Source organism: Pseudopipra pipra, chromosome 2 (genome assembly GCF_036250125.1).
Source record: "Pseudopipra pipra isolate bDixPip1 chromosome 2, bDixPip1.hap1, whole genome shotgun sequence".
Classification (NCBI taxonomy): domain Eukaryota; kingdom Metazoa; phylum Chordata; class Aves; order Passeriformes; family Pipridae; genus Pseudopipra; species Pseudopipra pipra.
The window spans coordinates 85,345,100-85,364,887 of NC_087550.1; the positions used below are offsets into that span (position 1 = coordinate 85,345,100).

At 38.8% G+C, this 19,788-nt stretch overlaps 1 protein-coding gene across 6 annotated transcripts in view; it reads right to left on the reverse strand.

The window, feature by feature from the left end:
- Positions 1-19,788, reverse strand: part of LOC135409978 (regucalcin) — an 84,551-nt gene that overhangs the window by 32,503 nt on the left and 32,260 nt on the right. For all 6 annotated transcript variants that reach the window (XM_064646197.1, XM_064646201.1, XM_064646199.1 and 3 more), the window contains 5 exons: positions 18,596-18,678; positions 8,605-8,762; positions 6,610-6,800; positions 4,322-4,533; positions 1,656-1,823 (listed from right to left, as the gene is read on the reverse strand). In XM_064646197.1, the coding sequence (XP_064502267.1) occupies positions 1,656-1,823; positions 4,322-4,533; positions 6,610-6,800; positions 8,605-8,762; positions 18,596-18,678 (812 nt within the window). The remainder of the gene's footprint in view (positions 1-1,655; positions 1,824-4,321; positions 4,534-6,609; positions 6,801-8,604; positions 8,763-18,595; positions 18,679-19,788) is intronic.

Genomic DNA, 19,788 nt, shown 5'->3' on the forward strand with positions numbered 1-19,788 from the left:
TACTATTTTGGGAAGAGGAAAAATATGAGAATACACATTCTCCTCTAAAGCATCCATACATAGGTCTTTAATCTCTAGGTCTTTCTTCCCCCCTGTAGCATGTAAAGCCACACTGACTCTCCAGACAGGAACCGATGTGCTGTTTTAGCAAAGATTCACAAAGGTTTCTCTGGTGACTGAATTGTTTTACAAGTGACAATGCACAAGCCTGAGAGATAGAATGAATCCAAAAGGTATTTCCCATCCCTACTGGCAGGTACCATCTCCTCACTACACCCAACACACTTGGCATTGGTGCGAAGGGGAGGAGGTGCCCAAGGCTTGGGATTCACTGAATGGGTTATGGAAGAAGTCGGATTTCAGTTCTCCCACCTGGGTACTCTCCCAGTGGCTTCTCTCCCCCATGAGAGGGAGGTGGACAGGCAGGAAGCCAGTGTGTGCTTCCTGCCCTGCTGTCACCTGCTTCCCAAACCTCGCTGTTCCTCTTCTACTAGTGAGAACAGCAAGGCAATCACACACTGAAAGGACCTCTTAGGAAAACCAGTCTGCTCAGAATCAGGAAAGCTTCCAGCCAAGTCACATCCCAAGTACAAGAGGAGAAGAGATTTTTTTTTTTAATTTGAAAATAAATCTATGGGTTTTCTTTCTCAACTCCTTTCTCCTTGAAGGTAGAAGAGATGCCAGGAACTACAAGGAGGCCCAAAAGGAAGAGTGCAACTTCAAAGATAACCTCCTTAAAAAGCAGATATATACCCAAGACAGCTAGGAATTACAGATTGCATCTAGTTGCTAAGTCAAAAAAATACCCAGAATCCCAACATCTTCCTCAAAGTTTTGCAGGCATGAGGCTTGGCTGCACTTAGGAACAGAAGGTTCAGAAAATACGGTATCCTTGATGTCACAGCGCTGACATATCTGGCTACTGCCTCACATTAAATCACTCACCAAAATGGATTTGTGAACCTTACCAGAAAGAAAGCATAAATATTCCAAGTGCAAAATTAAACACAAACTCTATATACCCAAGAGAACATTCCATTTTACAGAATTATACTGTGATGCTAAACTTGATTCAAAATGAAGTGTAAAACTTCATTATGAAACTCTCCGTATATGTATACACAGATATATAAAAAAAGCCTTTACTTATAAAATATAACAGAGATAAAAAGTCACATCTCCCCCACTGTTCAGAAAAATTTTAGTTCAAAGAAACCTTAGCTACAAATCTTAGCATACATCCTAAAGAAATAATGCAAAGGGGGGTTCTTTAAATAAATAATAATAAAAAAAAACCCAAAACAACACAAAGAAAAAAGAAGAGGTATTTGTGCAAATTATACATGTATCTGAGCACACAAATTTATCAAAAATAAGAGACAATAAAACTGTATTTGTAAGATGCAGCTTACATCAGTAACCCCTTCTCACAGGTCACTCAGGTACCGCAATGTCACTGAGAAGTGACTGCTGAGTAAATGGAGTGACTCATTAATAGAACATAAGTGGACTCTCTCCTGGTCCTCACAGACTGTGCAGACCCATCAGAGTAAAGCCCAGTATTACACCAGACAGATACCTTAAATCACGAGAACATAAAAAGGCAGAGAAGGGAACGAGAAGGAGGAGGACAGAGACAGAAATTAGGTTTTTACCTCTGGAATCCAAAGAGCACAGCTCACATGTGCCCACTTGGTCCCTGTCCTGGTAGCTTTCATGGCACCTCCTCTTTTGGGACACAGGAGGCACTGAGGATGTATTCCCAGGACACAGGTGCGACACAGCCAGCTCCCTTCGGGTACTTTTAAGATTCCATAGCACGCCTTGAAGAACAGATATTGAAATCGTTATGTGGAAATTATTTCACACACAAGCATTAATATTCATACAGAGCAAAGCTTTCAAAAAGTAAAGGCACAATTTGGCCTTCACTTAATCCCTCTGTGATTTCTTCACCTTAAAATGAGTCAAGTGATCAAAGAGATAAACAGCCTCAAAAGCAATCTTTTTACCCTGGTTTCTTTTTAGAATGTGTGCTGGTATTACTTGTTTTCACTGTAAAACATATCCATTATGACTGCTCAACAGTCCTGGTGTTAAGAACCTTCAGTTTTTTCTTTTAGTGATTTTTAAAATTCCATAGCAAACAACATTGACATTTCTTTAAGTTAGCTTCTGCATTCAGTACTTTTTAAAATCACAATTTCCTACTGCTAAAAACTTTACACTCCAACAAAATTCTATTCAGATGTGAAGGGATATAAGCTGTTTGACTGAAGGAAGTTTCCTGCAACATTAAATTACTTTTGTGGCTACGGTTCTGTGCATTGTTTGTTACTTCAAATACTTACATAATATTGCAACAAAAACTATAGCATGTACTGAAATTATGAAGTGCCAGGTCTTATGCCTATATCCCAAGTATTGCTCTTAACCATGTGAAAAATGAGAAATTTCTTAAGTTTTGCTAGGATTGAGAATTTAAAAAATTCTTTCCAATTCAAATTCCTCATGGTTCTTAATGGAATCACAATGGATCCTACTGTACCTACACACACACCTATTAAGCTGAGTGTATCTGAAACAACTGGCTGCCACCAAGGCCTAATTCCACTCAAGCACTCCAAATAAAAGTTTTATCAAAAGGGTGGATTTCAGAGGAAACCTCACCATTTCTGGGAATAGTAACATTGGAAGACTCAACAGAAAAGGATCGTTAGTTGTAAATTTTTTCAGATTAAATCTAGTATAAAATTCCCACACTTACCTTCTCATCTTTCTAAGATCTCAGTATTCAAGTATTTAATATGAAGCAATATCATAAAACACTGCACATTTATGTCAGGCTTATGGAAAGGGGAACTTTCCTGAATTAAATTCGGCAAGACTGACTAACCTAAATGCTTTTTTTATGTGACAATTGTTGTAAAAGCCCAACAGGGGGAGCTGTAATCTAAATTTTACAAGTGTTTTTTTCCTCTTCTGTGGCACATTCCCACCAGAATTCTTTCTGTTACTACAGCAGCAGTGGCATTACACTTAAGATCACATTTAGGGGGTTGGAAGTGGACTGAAACTATTTTCTAATTTAAACTAACTAATAAGAGGAGGATGCCCAGACTACCAAACCAGTAATTTCACAACATGTTTGAGCCAGCACAAGAGGGTACCACAAAGGAGGAATTTTCTCACACTCCTCCTGCCCTCCACCTCCTAACTGTGTGATGACAAACAGACCTGAGGCTACTTGTTCAATCAAAGCTGATCCAGATTAAAAATCAGATGAGTTGTTGTTATTGTTAGGATTAGCTCTAGCCCAGACACGTTCCCCAGTTGGTTTCAGGCAGATTCAGCGTGGGGAAGAACGAGGGGCAAGGAGGCAGCAGACCATCAGCTCAAGCTCAGCTGTCAGCAGGCAACCATGAGCCTTTGACAGCAAATCCATCATTACTTCTAAACAGGCACAAGCAAAGACTGAAGCAGGCAGCCCAGATGCCGGTTGTACTCCTGTCACTGGCCACCTTGCTGGCAACTCAGGCTCACGTGGCTGCTTCACACAGTGAATCAGATCAGGAAAGCAGCTGGGCTGGCAGCCAGCCCACAGAGAATAAGGAGATGACAGGTCCTTTTTCAGCCAGATATGTTTTCCGAGTACTGCTTGCAGTCAGTAGAAAAATACATTTTTAAAAAAACCTTCTTGGTCTCTTTTCAATTCACAGCAAAACCCCCTTCCAGAACAGGATGCACAGAAACCACAGGATTCATATCCCTTTTCTGATACCTCTGACTGACTACACTGAGCTCAGTCAGTGTAAAGTTTTAGCTACTTCTGAAACACTATAAATGTGAGCAACATTCAGACCAAGAGCATGGTTATCGCAGGTGCTGATGCTTTCTAAAAGAGATCACTCTTTAAAGTGCCACATGTGGTTTAAGATGGCTAAATTTGGACAGTCCTGAAACAAGAGATCTTTAGATTTCTCACAAATAGGCAAGCCAGTATTTCCTGCTCTGTTTATCTTCAAAAGCAGGTTTAGTCATAACGAGAACCATTGCTTATGGTCACAGAGGAAGTACTTGCAAGTCCCAAAAACACACTTTGCATTCCTGTTAGACTGCAGCTGTCCACCTATTAACTAAGCTAGGCCACTTAATCTACTGTAACTGTTAGGGTCAAAAAATTCACCTTAGTATTGCATGATCCTTCCTACGTAGAAAACTACAGAGTTCTCCAATTAACATTGAATACCAGTTCAAATTCCACACTTGCCTAGGTAAACTCAGACCATGAGATGGTGTCAACATTTCTGCAGGCACTAACCTGATGGACACAAATATTACACTTGTCACAAAACACCATGTCATTCCCATCTTCACTGTCGGGGGACCGGCACACATCACAGATGACATCTTCATCATATTCGATACCCAACCCCTCTTCAGTCTCAATGGCATGATTCATATTCTCATGACAGTGCCGTTCCAGCACTTCAATTGTCTTTTCCATTGTGTTTTCATCTAGGGGCCCACATCCTACAACACAGAAAAGGAAGGAGAATTAAGAGGACAGTCAGGTGCTTCTGATTGAGTCAGAGAAACAGGAAGAGAAAAAGACAATTTCTAGCAACTACTGCAGTAGACACAGCATCTAAAAATAAAAGAAAAATAGAAAAGCTTTTTCACTCACAGACTAATTGTAGCATTGTTTTATAAATATCAGCAGACCTACTACTGGAGTAAAAGTTTAAACTGTACATAAACCACAAGATTGAACCTTGAAGAAAACACTACAACATAAACAACAGACAGCAGTTGCTGTAACTGCTATAGGCTCCCATACAACCCTTCCTGCACCTCCATCACTTTAAGAAACACTGATGACATCCCAAAACCACACAGTATGTTCTTCTGAAGGCTAACTCCCTAAGAAATAAAACTTACCAAGAATACTTCATATCTTACAAAGATACAGAAGTTGCACCACCCAGTGCTATCTAGTACACTACTTGAGTGATTAAAGCATGACAGTTATGAAAAGTGCTTTTATTTTTTTTGTTGGGTTTTTAAAAATAGAATAGTAGATAAATATACTGTTGCAATCCATACTATCTGTTCACTTGAACACTAGACATGCTATATACACTCTCCACTAATCAAACTTAGCATAAGAAGGACCAAGGATTTGCTATGAGACTGCTCCTCGGCTTGCAGCTTCAGGATGTAGGCTAAGAAACCCTACAATGCTCATAGCTATAAGAAATCTCCCACCTGCATCTTATAAAAATATTTGTCAAAAATAATGATGATGCTCACAGCTCACTATTTACTTAGACCTTTGAATGTTGGGATATTCATGAGCCATTAATAGCAGAGGCTAATATTTTAACTAAGGCTACTAACTCTGAATCCTCTTTACAAACGATAAACATGGAGATGGAAAAGATAAATGACTGCCGTTAAAAAGTGCCTTCTGCTCTTAAACTGTTCTTTCTCATGCCCCCATATTTTCTCACTTCCAGAATTAAAAGATTTACAGAATCATTCAGGTGGGAAGGGTCCTTTAGAGGGCTTCAGCCCAGTCCCTGGCTCCAAGCAGAGTCAATAGGAAATCCAGCAAAGGCTGTTGCTCAAGAGACATATCTAGTCAGATCTTGAAAATCTCCACAGATGGAGATCTGCTCCGCCAAAAAGCTAACAGCTTTTGCTAACAGCATTCCTGTATGCCTGGGAAGTTTGTCCTGGCTTCTACCTCTTACATCCACATCCTTTGGCACTTCAGAGCTGCCTCTCAGATCCCACCTATCAGTTACCTGAATAAGTAGAAACCCGCTCTCCTGAAGCCCAGGGCCAGAAAAACTACTTCCTCTCCTCACTCCCCTCAGGATCTCAGTCACCACTATTTTATAGCTATTACAGATAATGCTGACGCTGATTATCACATCCCTACAGGTTCTTCCTTTTTTTCGGTAACAGCGAATCCAGGAGATGCAAAATATTTCCCTCTTTTGTCCACCTGTCCTTCCTAAAGGATCTGCAATCACCCATGGAAGAATACTAGACATACAGGTTATTCCACCATAGTTACTCTAGTGATAATTCCGAGGTTATTTTACATAGCTCACTCCTGCTCATAGCCCTCTATACCAACAACTTGTATGGAAAAAGAATGTTTACTTAGCTGATTCTAAATGGGCTAAGGTGTGAAACTCAATTACTCTGTTGAGAACCCAGGATGCAAGCTCCTCAGAACTCTGAGTTTGTAGCAATAATATGTTCAAACTTAAGAAATGAAAACATCTGCTTTCCTTAAAAAACCTTGAACTTTTGAAGTCTTAATTTCACCTGGTGTGGCTTTTTCCCTCCTGCTTCAGTCTGCAGAAGTTGCACATGGTTTTGGATGTGAAAAAGTTTTTAGGCCCAACAGGTAAAATATAAAACATTAACAGATCAAGCAAGTAATTACTTTAATTACATTTTTATCTCCTGTTTTTCTTAGCATTGGTATTCAATTCTCATTCAGCAATCGTTAAAAGACCTCACAAGCAGACTACAATTCAAACGGCAGAAATTAACTGCTGCTTTTAAAATTAGAACGAGTTGTGAAATTACCCATTTCTGTCAGCTCTTCATTTAGCTCCTGAAGCCAAAAGATGTCCATATCATCCAAGTCATAGCGACACACAGATTCTGCCAGTTCCAAAATGTTGATGTAACCTGGTTCTGTGGGCTCTTGGCTGGAACAGTGGATGTATTTCCTCGGTCGTGTATACAGTACTTCTTTCACTTTTTCTGCTACAACCCTAGAGTGAAAATAAAACAAGAAATAGTTACAGCTTTTTAAGATTCACCCTTGAAAGACATGAAATATTTGCTATAACTGCAAAGAAACCTGGTGTTTCACAGATTTTAAACTATCCAGTAAGTGTAGCCAGGCTAGGGAGACAAGATTTTGTAAATGTCATTTTTTCACACGAAATGTTCCAAGGTTTGCTACATTCACAGAATCCTTTTTAAAATGTAAGCCAGTGCATATGATTTTCAATTTAACAAATGCTATTATTGCAATGAAGCAAGTGTTTCTGAAACCCACAGGAAGTATTATGCACAAAATCACTACAATCTTTGTTCTATATTCCTCCTAAATGATAGAAGGAAATCTCACCAACCGATTTCTTGAAAATACCAGCTTTTTCATGAGAGCTAATTTATTCTACTGTAGTATCTGTGTGTGTGGGAAAAATCCTTGCTCTCCATTTGGGATACACTGTCTATACTTATTTTGTAAATGACACTTTATCCACATTACAATCCATTGTTTTTGTTATGCAAGAAACATTATGACGCCAAGCAAAATTGTAAAGGGGAAAAATCATCCAAGAAACAAGGCAAAAAAAGATTTGTATTCTCAATCTCTCAATTATTTTCAGAGATGAAACTCAGTGTTTGACTAGTTTGATTTTGGAATGGAAAAAATAAACTAGATAAAGTCAATCTTTCTCTAAATTCAGTGCAAAAGGCCCTATATATAAAAGGAATCCAGAGAGATACAGAATGGAGTGGTGCAGCTCTGCATGCTATCTGGAGCTAACCCTCTACAAGGACAAGGAAAAGAGAAAAACTGTGGAAAATAAGGCATTAAAGAGGAGGAGGCAGCAGTCAAGCTGTATCCCACATAATTCTTACTGGACAACGTGGGTTCTCAATGTTAACACAAACAATGTTCTTCTGCCATTCTTCCTCCTGCTTCACCCTGATCATTTTTTCCTCTCATTCCCTTGTGAGCTTTTCTTTTCTCTAGTCCAGCCAAATCTATAGCAATTTTCTCTTCTAATATAATACTGCTGGTATGAGATGCAATATATTTATTTTTAATAACTTGGTACTGACAATGGCCTCAGTGAAAATTAAATTATGCTGGCATCAGCGCTTTCACTGGACAATTCATTCATCTTTGTCTTGAAGACCATGCTGGCAATAACATTTCTATGTTGAAGTATGCACAGAAGAGTTGCAGGATTACATTGCTATGTTTTCCTAGTCTAGGTACAGTGTGAGAGAAAAAAAACTATCTATCTCCTGAAACTGAGATCACTGAACTTCTACAATGTTAAGCAGCCATTTGTGGTGAGAGAAGGCAGAAAGGGTTAAAGCTTTGGCAACAATAGCCAAAATTAAACTATATGAACAAATTAGTAACTTTAGCAGGTAGCAGTAACTACTGCATGCCTAGTGCTCTATATTATCAAGCTTTATAGGGAAACCTTTTAAGTAACGTGTACAAGGTATGGGTTTATTTGTAATTTATTCAACTTACCATACTCAAATGAAAAAACAGCTTTTAATCTGGAAAAAAGGTCTTTTTAAATTCACAATGTAGATACTATAACAGTGTACAGACAGAATGAGATCTGTGGCTGAAGTGCCACAGACATGTTTTCCAAATTGACACTTGTGTGGCTTAAGAACATGTCTGAAGGCTGCTGCATTGAAGATTTAAATATAACAACAGAGAAAAGCTGACTGCACTTGGACAATCTGTTTTTGAGAGACCATCTTCTCTGAGTTGACATTTTGTGCACATGATCTGTGTCTGATCACCATTACCTGAGAGAAGGCTGTGGAATAGTTTCGGGACTGGCTGGAACTTGAACCCCTTTCTCCCATTCTTGTTTCCACGTGTCCGCAAAGACATAGTACTCATCAGGGTTGACATGGTGAGAATCTGGTAGTTTCATGGCACTAATGAGATCCTTGCGGAACACCTGTAGGAAACACAGGAACGAAAAGAATGACTTGAGAAAGGGCATTGTGCTAAAGAAAGCAGTATGTTTTTTTTTTAATCTACACTGAAACAATGCACATACCTGATAACTTTTTTAGAGAGTACCAGCACAAACAGGTCAATTGGAAACTACCTATATTATTAACTCTTAGCATATTAGGTGCAGTATGACAAGAAGTTTACACTAATTCAAAACCATGCTCCTGCCCGACAGCTAATCAGAAGGAAGAAGGCTGTTACAGGAGACCCGGAAGAGGGAAAAGGATGCCTACATCTGATTCAAGACTCTTCACCCTATCACTTTCAATTAACTTATTCTACTTGCCAGACTGTAGGGTTTAGCCCAACTTAGTGACAAGGTAGCATATCCTTTTGTTTCATTCAGTTTAGCTACTTTAAACTGTCATATTCATCACAGGCTACCAACAGTTGCCATGGCAAAACTGATGCACAGACACTTGCTCATTTATTAAAACCACTTGACGTTTTAGTGGTCAGGATCTCAAAGATCAAAGATGAACAGCTGCCTTTGCTGAAACACGAGACCTGTGTTGCTCTGTGCCTAAGCAGTCTCAATGCAGGCAGAGCGACACAATCCAGCCCCGGCATCCTTTAGCAAACCTGTACAACGAGACACCACCATCAAACAAAGCAAACTCACCAGTGACAAATCTCCAGCCACAACATTCGACTCTTGGCTCATGAGGATTAAGTTTTTACAAGCACACAAACATGATTATCAGTCATCTCAAGACTTACTTAATGTCAGTGTCTGCCTACTACAGGTGCATACACTTTAACTAAAGGGCATATGCATCCTTTGTGGGCTTTTGATTTTTTTCCTCCACTGCTACACTGCACCAGCTTAATGTTGATAAAAGCAAAACAGTGACTGTGGCTTGGTGTTAGGGAGACATCACAACTAATTAACTGAATTATCGTAATGAGAAATCATATCCTCCAAGGGCAATAAAATGAAATGGAAAATATCCCTGCAATAAGCTGTGACAGGTTGAACTCTCTTCTTACTAATTCAGTTTTATAGCCAGAAGAGTAATAAAATAATCTCAGAGCCAAATATCTTCGTGTACCCTTTTCAATTTGACAGCACCAGACCGGTTATGCCTACTGCAAAAATTCTCAGCTGTTCTTTGAAATCATCAAGTAAACATTATTTTAAAAGGCTCTGTACTAAAAACAGGTATTGAAATAGGCTGCTGGTGACCTGGAACTCAGTGTTACTTCATTATGTCCTACAGCTGCATCTCACATAGGCTGCCAGGAGAGCAAGCTGACCAAGGGAACTCAAAAGCACAGACTCAAGGCTCTCATATTTGCTACTAATGTGTTATCAGCCTTGGTTCATAACAGACTGTTCACTGCTGCCTTCTGTGTAAAACTCCTCAGGTACCTAGCAGACCTGTATTACAATCTGAATAACAAGAGCAAAAGCATTAAGACTACAAGAAGCCAGGTTTTTTTTCAGGCAGTATGTTTACACACCAAAAAAAAAAATATAAAATTACTTATTCCACTTAAAAGGCCTCTTAGTTTTCTATGTTACAGGTACAGAGCCATGATTATGAGAAACACTACCATGGCACAATTCCAAAGAACACCAGTAGGAAAAAAAAAAGTCTGATAAATGAGAAATGCAATGACTGGTTTAATTATCAGAAAAGATATTCCTCAGAACTTATCTGAGTTAAGTGCTTTACAAACTACCTTTTAAGCCACTGACAGAATATAGAAGTGGAGTACTTCATATCAAACCCACTATTTTTTAAACACTACATGAAAAGTGCTATTAAAGCCATCAGTATTCTAACTACGCTGCTTAGCAGCAAGTCTTCTGATCATCCATTATGTATGTGAACTGTATCATCTTTATTTTTAGAGCACAAACCCCATGGAGCATGGACTTCTTTTGGGTTTCTTTTGACTGTTGTACAGTACTGACCACACCATCACTACACTGCAATATTAAGTTCTCCGCTTCAGATTAATAAAATTTATAATACAGGTACCACTTAAGGTCAAAAATTTAACCAATAAAAACATGCTGAAACCTTAAGGAACCCCAAAACTCAACTTAGGCTTCCTAAGAATTGCCTGTTCATACTTGTGATAAGTCCAATTGAAGATTTCTTGCAGACACTTGAATCATTACAATCTCTAGCTCCCATCATTCATCATTTCTTCACATGTGGCCAAGCAGGGTCTTCCAACAGTAAAATACTCTCAGAGGACAATGTATGAGAATACTCACTCTATTTCCTTCATTGTGGAAGTAAACCAAAACACCCAGGGAACCCAAAAAAATTTGTCTGACAAATCAAGTAAATTCTACTTCAGCAGTCAGCCTCAAGGCTATGAACTAAGCCATCTACACAAAGAGCAGACACACCTTTAGGATTCAGATAGCCAGGTTTTCCTCATGGTTATTTCTTTTTGGACGCTTATTTGAAAAACAATGCAGCTCCTTTACTACGTGCAGAGAACAACAGCTAGTCCACTCCACAGTACATACTCTCCTCTTGGAAAGGACCACCTTCACTTCCAGTGAGGCCATGAAATGCAGTGGTCATCTTCCAGTCACCCAAAAGCAGGTCTACTTCTTACCATAAGCAAAGCACAAACCTTCAGCTTTAATACCTGTAATATCATACATATTGAAAATACCTGAAAAATGAGCATGCCAAGTCTAGGCTAATAAGGTATTCCCATTCAGACACATCACTCCTCAAGAGCAGACTCAGCTCGTGCTGAGTACCTTTACCAGGACAGAGAAGGGCCTTGCAGAGCTGAGCTACAACCAACCACAGCTAGCACAGCCAGCTGCATACACACACAAGTGGGAAACTCCCCACCACTGAGAGCATTCCACAGTAGTTACTCTTGTGGCAGTGGGATTTTTAAAAAATATTTTTAGCAATTGAAAGCATGAAAAGTCAGAGTTTTAGCCTTGCCTACCATGCAAGACTAATTGGTCTGAACTTGCCATTTCATTTTGCTGCCAGGAATTTTTAGTTTCAGCTGACAACAGTGCAGCACTCAGTGAATGACATCAATCAGAAATGTGTTTGCTTATGTCATCATTGTCACCATCATCTAATCTTAACCATTTCAACGAGAACTTCTATTACTTATTTCATGCTTTAGAACTGGGGCTTAAATCTAGAAGAGAACACCTTGCTATTTAGTCAAGATTAGCTTTTTGCTAAGCAGTAAAAGTCTGCCTGGATTTGCTGAGGAATTAAGAACTTCCTAGGCACCTCTGCAGAGACACACTGCTGTCTTTAAAGCCTCTGAAAGCTAAATTCTACAAAAATTTTCCAGAAATATGGATGCTCTGCTCCCCCCACAGCACTAACACACCAAGCAACAATGATATCATGGAGCTGTGGAATGAAGATATGGCCCAAATGTTTTATTTGTTTTTCAGACATCTGAGTCCTATTTGGAAATTATGTTAGAAGAGTATGTCCAAGGAAAATTAACTTCTTGGAATCTATTTATAAATGCTTCACCAAAAGCAGTCTGTGACTTGAACTCAAACTCCTTCTGGAAGCACTCTATGAAAATCCAACATATAATCTTCCTCACAGGACCCTGCTGTGCTTACTCTGAGAATAAATCAAGCCTATGAAACAAAGAACACTATTTACAGCGTGAAGTATCCTTATCCACTAAAGATCTCACGGAGAATACAAGTAAAGCTGTAGAGAATTACAGTAAAATACTAGCATTGAAAACAGAGAATGGGTCTTGATGCTACAACAGCCTCCTACAAACCCTATCTTGAACAATTCAAATATCAGATCTGCACAGACTGTCAGGCACCTTTTGTTCATGACTACTGCAAAATTGAAACCACATTAACAGAAGGAAAAATATGAGTCAAATACCTTTTCCAATACCCTTCTGCAAGCTAGTACTGAAGTTGACTGATGCCACTGTTCATTCACCTTGTCTTGCCCAAATGCATGTGTAAGGAAAAATAAATGGATTGTGCCATCTTTTAGAAATGAAAAGAAAACTGGTATTTCTTCTTGAGCTTTCGGGTACTTTGATCAACTGCTTACAAACTCCCAGCAAGGATAAATCACTTGCCACAGATGTCTAGGCCACAACTGGGAACCACACCTTCAAGGCTTAAGTAAATGATGGGTTAATTGCTCTGTTGTTACAATCAAAGTGCGACTGTTGGATTGCATCTAATTGCTTCAGTCCTAAGGCTTTCCCTGCACCCAGCAGAACCCCCAGCGAGTCAGCAACAGGCGTTTCAGTTCCTCATGCCCACTGCTTAGGGACTAAGAAACAGTAAAGTGTGAATTATACAAGAATTTTTTGTCATGGTGAGGGTCAAATCATCTTTTTTTATTCTCCTTCGAAAGGATCTATTAAATTCTTTATTCCCGTAAGCACTTGCAAGCATTAAAGCTTACTCTGCTGTTTAAACTCTGAAGTAAGAACAGGTCCTCAGCAAAATTGTAACACATTTACAAAGCAGCAGGTTTACACCTAAAATCACCTCGTAAATGATAAAACAAAAGTTAAATTCTAATATGACCTATTACAAGTGTAATATAGCAATACAGTATCTGAGCATAGTTTAATCTTTGTATGGATATTTTACACTTTGTGCAAAAGACTGCCCATTTACAGGGGATGAAGCTCCAAAAACTGAACTTGGTGGGGCCATCCTGGAAAGGTAAAGTTTTTTCTTATTAATACATTAAAATCTGGACACGAAGTTTCAGAAATAAGGCACTTTATTATAGAGAAGTGTGGAAACTTAAGACATGTTTACTTAGGTTTTGGGTTGGTTGAGGGCGTTTTGGCAAGAAAGTAAATAAAAAGCAACATAATTTTAAAAGGGAAATGAAACTACAGTTCCAGGCATATATACCAACTGGACTGAAAAACTTAAAATGTTAGAAAAAGCTGTGACAGACAGGAACAAGTATAACACTAAATTTGTAGTTCTCAAACATTCACACAATGTGGACAAGCAATGCCATAAATCCTAATGTTAAAATCCCTACTCCCTAAAACTGCTTTTATGGATTATCCAGGACTCAAGCAAATGAAATATTGTACTTTTCTTTTAAGTAGCCATGAATCTCCCTAGCCTCCTTTTACAAGCATGTAGAGGAAAAGCCAGGAAATTGGATACTAAATCAACCCTACCTAACATCATGTCTCTGACAGTATCTCATGAGCCAGAAGAATGTGCAAGAACATGTCAAGTTTCCTTCTGCTTGCTAATCAGACATAAGCTTTGGATTTGGGGATTAATCCTAACAATCAATTTTTAAAGTGGGTATTAATTTATACAGATATTTAGAAAAATCTGTACTTTCTATCATCTGTCCAATTCCTTTTTTAATCTTGTATAATTCATAGTCTCAACAACCTCCTGTAGCAGATGAGCTTCACAGTCTAATTACATGATGCATGGAAAGGATATCCTTTTAATTGCTACAGATTTTCTAACTTTTGGCCTCATTTATCAAATCCTGCCCTGCCCCCCCGGACGCCTTTCCTCCCCAGTTCTTCCATCACAAGGACAGGCAAGACTGAAGCTCTGCAGCTCTGCTGTTTCCATTCATACTTTACAGTTATGCCTGCTCATTGACTTCAAAGGTAAAATCGCTCACCCTTTCACAAGCAAGCTGTTCCACACCCTTCTGCATTTGGGTCACCTCTTCCTAAAGAGTTCAAATAGCCTGAGACAATATCTCAAAATAACCAATGAGTTTGAACGTCTGACTTACATAAAAGTATTGCAATTTATTTTTTTAAAATCAACTAATCCAAGCAGGCTAAGAAGCAGTTCATGGATAAGGCATGTTTGCCAGAGGTCTTGAGAAGACCGTACACAAGTTAATTCAGAATTTTCTAAGGTAAGCATATACAAAAAAAGTAACAGTCTCTTATTCTGCATGGTACATGCAAAGCAATATGATTTAACCATGTCACTCATTCATTTACAGACCAAAAGTAACCACTTTCAAACTGCAGAAAGAATCCATTTTCTGCCAAGAGTCTAGTCTTCCAGGGTGCTCCTCAGGATCAAGACCTATGATTTATGTGGTAGTTAAATGCCACTAAAACGAGTTTCACATACCCAAGTAATGAAAGCAGACCATTTACTTCTGGAAGACAAGCTGCATTTCACATGATAACACAGCTGTCACAATCAGCAATGAGGGATTAAAAACTACTCTTGCTGTGAGATTCAAAACTCCATTTGCAAGGAGAGGTAAAATACTGCCATCTTATATGAGAAGGGTTTAAAAAACCAGCACAATACTAACTTAACTTCTTTACCGTTTCAAGAGAGAGACAGGACCAAAAAAAAAAATTAATTTGAGTGTCATAAAGATCTCTTACACTCTTTTGTGACCCCACTAGCATAAGGGAGAAGAAATGGGTAGTCATTCAGGACACTCCAGCTAATAGGTTTTCCCCTCAAAAATGATTCCCATTACTCCACCATCAATTTCTGCTTCAGCTTTCATAGAGACAGGAAACTGTTAAGTAGAGGCTTCACGCTGAGCCAGACATCCAAATGCCTCCTATCCTGCTACTCCCACACAGCCTACTGCTTAGGCTTGCAAGCCCCCCCAGTCTACATTTTAATCCACTGAGGGGCAACACCACAAATGGCATGTAGCCAACATCTTCATATAAAGGTCTCAAAAATGACTATGACTTTATACTACTGGTGTGCCTGTAATCTTAACAAAACTTATTTATTCAAAGTAAATGCTAAAGCTAATTGGATAACAAAATTTTTAAGTCACCATCTCAGTAGTTAGTGATAGATTGCAATCCAAGAAAGAGATGCAGCCTTGCTTTTGACATTGCATAGAGCAGCACCATGGTCTGCAGAAGCATCATTACAGGCTTGCCTTATTTTCACCTTTTTCTCTGAAGAGGAGACTGGAGTAAGTGGACCCCAGGTCCAACCGAGTAACATCCCTTCTGGACTGATATAGGCTATGGGAACAGTCTTTGACATTTGCACTGTAACAGTGCACCTCTTGGCCTGGCTGTAACACCAGATGACCTCACTCCACTGGGGCCATTCCCACACCCACCTCAATTCTAAAGCACTTGGGAGGCAATTCAAGGCAGAGCAGTCCTCAGCTGCAGCCAGTTGTCACTTTTTACAGGCAACCACAGAGGATCCTGGCATATACAGAGAAGTCCTGTGAAGCAAGTGACACATACACTCACCACTTCCTTGTTGGTCAGAGTACCAAACCCAAGCTTTTATTTGGAGAGGGAACAACCTCAGTACTCTGGTTGGGCTGTATGGTTGAGGAAGGGGGAAATAGCCAACATATTCATATGCAATTTAACTGAAAAAGCCAGGCTTGCTGGCATGAAAGAAAAATTAATGTATGAAGACCATGAACAAAAATATTCCCAAATAGCTATTTATAGCTTTGACCTTCTAGATTTTCTGCATCACTAACTCAAGAAACAGCTTGGTGCCTGGCAAGCAGAGGTGAATGAAAGGAGAGCAGTGCCAGCTTGTTAAAGAGAGGCCTTGCTAAAGATGCTGTCAGCCTGAACTTTTTAATTTCTATCTAATAGATATTAACACAACTATTACTACAAAAAGCTCGTGGGATTACAACACGAGTTTTGGAATGGTGTGTGGTGGGGTCCCTTTTCAGTCTGCACTTTACACCCTTGTTACCACTTGGTGCATAAATAATCAATTCAATGCTCTGCTGACAACAGCATTTCGTGCAATACAGTCTCTAGCATATGCTTTTCAAGGGGTTGGAAGGAGTGCTTGCTGATAGCCAAAAGTCTTAGAAACAAGGGGTACACATTATTACTGCCACCTTCCCTTCCATTCACTTCCCCAAAGGAACTTTTTTTTTGTTTAAGGGTTCTTTTAAATATTGTACGCAGGACACTCCTCCAGAAGAGGACATATTATAAAGTTTGAGATTTATTTCTTTCTCTTTTTTTTTTTTTCCTGGTAGAGGGGTCTTAAATGAAAGATGACAAAGAGATTCCAGTATTACTGAAATACACTTTTTATGTTATGAAATACACCTTTTAAATTTCAGGTGTGTATTCCAGATTTTGTTCTTCAAAGTTTCTTATTTCCAAGCATTAAAGGGATCAAGATTTTGTCTTGGAACAGGTAGAAAGCAGCAAAGATGATCTCAAAAGGAGGAACTGAAAACACTGCTAATTTTAATTGCTAGAAGTTATATAAAGTGAACACTTGTATGCTACATACATGGACAACATCATAATTATTGTTTATAAGGTACATATGCACACAGAGACATAACGGAGCAAATTCAAAGAAAACTGAAACAGGACAATCCCTAAAATGAAGGGATACAAGAAGAAAGCTGGATGGCTGGGTAGAAATGAGGGATTGGTAAGAGACTAGCACTGAGGTGTATCTGAAACAGCAAGAAGTCTGGCAGTGTATGTGCTTCAGTTCCCATTTGCACAGCTTGGCTAGTAACAAAGCCACTGCCTAGGCACACACTTACAAGATCTCAGTAGCCACAAGCTGTTTTAAGATTAAAATTTTTACAGAACCATAATTCTCATACGAACATTTTAAAGGTAAAAAGCACACTAGGCTTTTCTTAACCTTCTTGGTGGCTGCAAATAAAACACTATGTAGCTAGTTCTAGCCAGTTTTGCTTTTTTGAAACACACAAGATTTTATTTTAGAAATGAATCAATGAGTTTTCTTCAATTAACCTGTAATAAAAATTAAGCTTCCAAAGAAAGGACACATTCTGTGTCATTTTCCTTGTTCTTACCAAACCAAGCCCATCTAGTTAACAGCATTTAGAAAAGAAGCATGAAGTATGTTTGCTGAATAGGTTTTGCTATATGAGCACAATCTATATAGTTCACGCAACCTTGCACAGCAGTAACCACACAGGTAAAAAGCTGCTGGTATAGTACACAAAATAATAATTTCTGAGACTTAACTTTAAATTCTACAGAAACAAAGTGGATTTTGTCAGTCTTTATTCAGCAACCTCAGGCATCAACAGTCATACAAAAATTCTGAAGGACTCATTCAGAGGGAATGTGATAACAAGTTAGGGGAATTAGCTGCCAGAAATATTTATCCTATTTGCAGTTAGTATCTGACTTCAGCCCTTAAGCAAGCAAGCATAAAATTTGGAGAAGGCAGCCAACAAATCTTCCACAAAGAGAGCCTACCAGTGGAATAGTTGACAGAAGGGCTTTGAGCACTGCTTTGTGCATAAATGCAAATTTATTAAATGGGTCAATACAGGTCCAGTGACAGTGATGATACCTGTTGGAGTTCTAACAGGTGGAGATGGCAGAGTAAAAAGAAACCTTATTGAAAGCAAAAAGCCAAAGTAAAAAACAAAGTAGCAGACGCTGAGCAAGCACTACTTATACATATCCTGCCCACTTAAGTGTCCTGCTCTTTTCATCCTAAAGCAGAAAGAAAGTATCCTTCCCAAACACATACACACGAACTGTTTTTCTGTAAGACCATCCCAGCTTTTGCCAATTTCAAAATGATACTAAATTTCAGGGGAAGAACGAACCACATGTTACTGTCTGCACACACCATAAGTCATTTTGGGACATCAAACACCAGAGCTCCTATAATATTCACACAGTGGGGAAAATACAGGTTCACACAGACTTTGACAGGCGACAAAAGCAGTCACCAGCACTAGGTTCAAATGTCACTATTTCAAGGCTTAGAAACATGAAAACCACACGACTAAAAACTACCAGCAACCAACCTTTAACTCTAGTTCTTACCTCAGCAGGCTTCTTTTGTTCATTTGCTGGTGTTTTTGACTTGCTCCTGTATTTAGAACAAGAAGAAAAGGAAGTGGAAGGACCTGTTAAAAAAAAAAAAAAGAAATAAAAAGGATGACTATAGTTCAGTTCAATTCATTTATTTTTTTCAGTAAAACACAAGGCACTCCAATCTCTTGAATTATAATTTTTTGACAAGACGTGGGCAAAAAAAACTCTTAGGCAGCCTGCAGGCTTAATTACAGCTCCTCCTGTTCCACTCATTCTTTCTAAAACCACAGCAAACTGAGTTTATGGGTACATTCTGCTCTGCCCAATACAAGCAAGAGTAAACAGAAACCAGTAGGCAGACTGCTTTCTTTCATTTAGTACCCTTCTAACAAAGTGGAAGGAGGAGCAAAACAGAGGACAGAGTTTGCAAGTGCCCATAACAACCTCTAAAGAACAAAACAATGATAAAGTGTGCTGAAGAGAAATGCAAAAAACCAGAGAGATATCTAGACGTTTCTGGGCAAAATATTATTTCAGAAGAAGATACATTGATGACTCGCAGGGAATATGACAATGAATCATCATTATGTGTAGAGCTATTAGATAGGCATGGGTTTATAAGAAACAAACAAGACCCTGCCATAAAGGGTTGCTCTGCTTTGGCTTTTTTGCAGAGAAAAACAGAAGATCTTCAGGTAGGTGTGTGCCCAGGAATATTTAAAATGTAACTTTACTAAATTGTTTAACAGACTAAAGTGAAATAGATGAAGAACTAGTACAATGTAATGTAACAATCAGTAGACTGGTTACAACTCTCACGTATTGATGCTTTAATAGCTTGCCACCCCCACCTATTTTAAAGTTGAGGCTCTGCACAACACAAGACAGCAGGACTCTTTTTAAAAAAATAATTACAGAATAGGACCCTGGGCAGTAAAATTTCACTGGAATTACAAATTTCTCCTTGGCAGCTCTGAATGGCAAAGATATACAAGTTTCTCTTGAAATTCTACATAGATTCAAAACACCCCTTAGATTTGTAAGACTGTCCGCCCCATTTTCCTCTTGTAACACAATTCAGAACACCAAAGACCACAAATGCAAAAAGAAATCAAGAAAAAAAGTTTTTTGTTTTTTTTAATTTATAAGAGGTGAAATGGTTTGCCCTCAAACCACAGAAGGAAACCACAAGGGGGTGATAG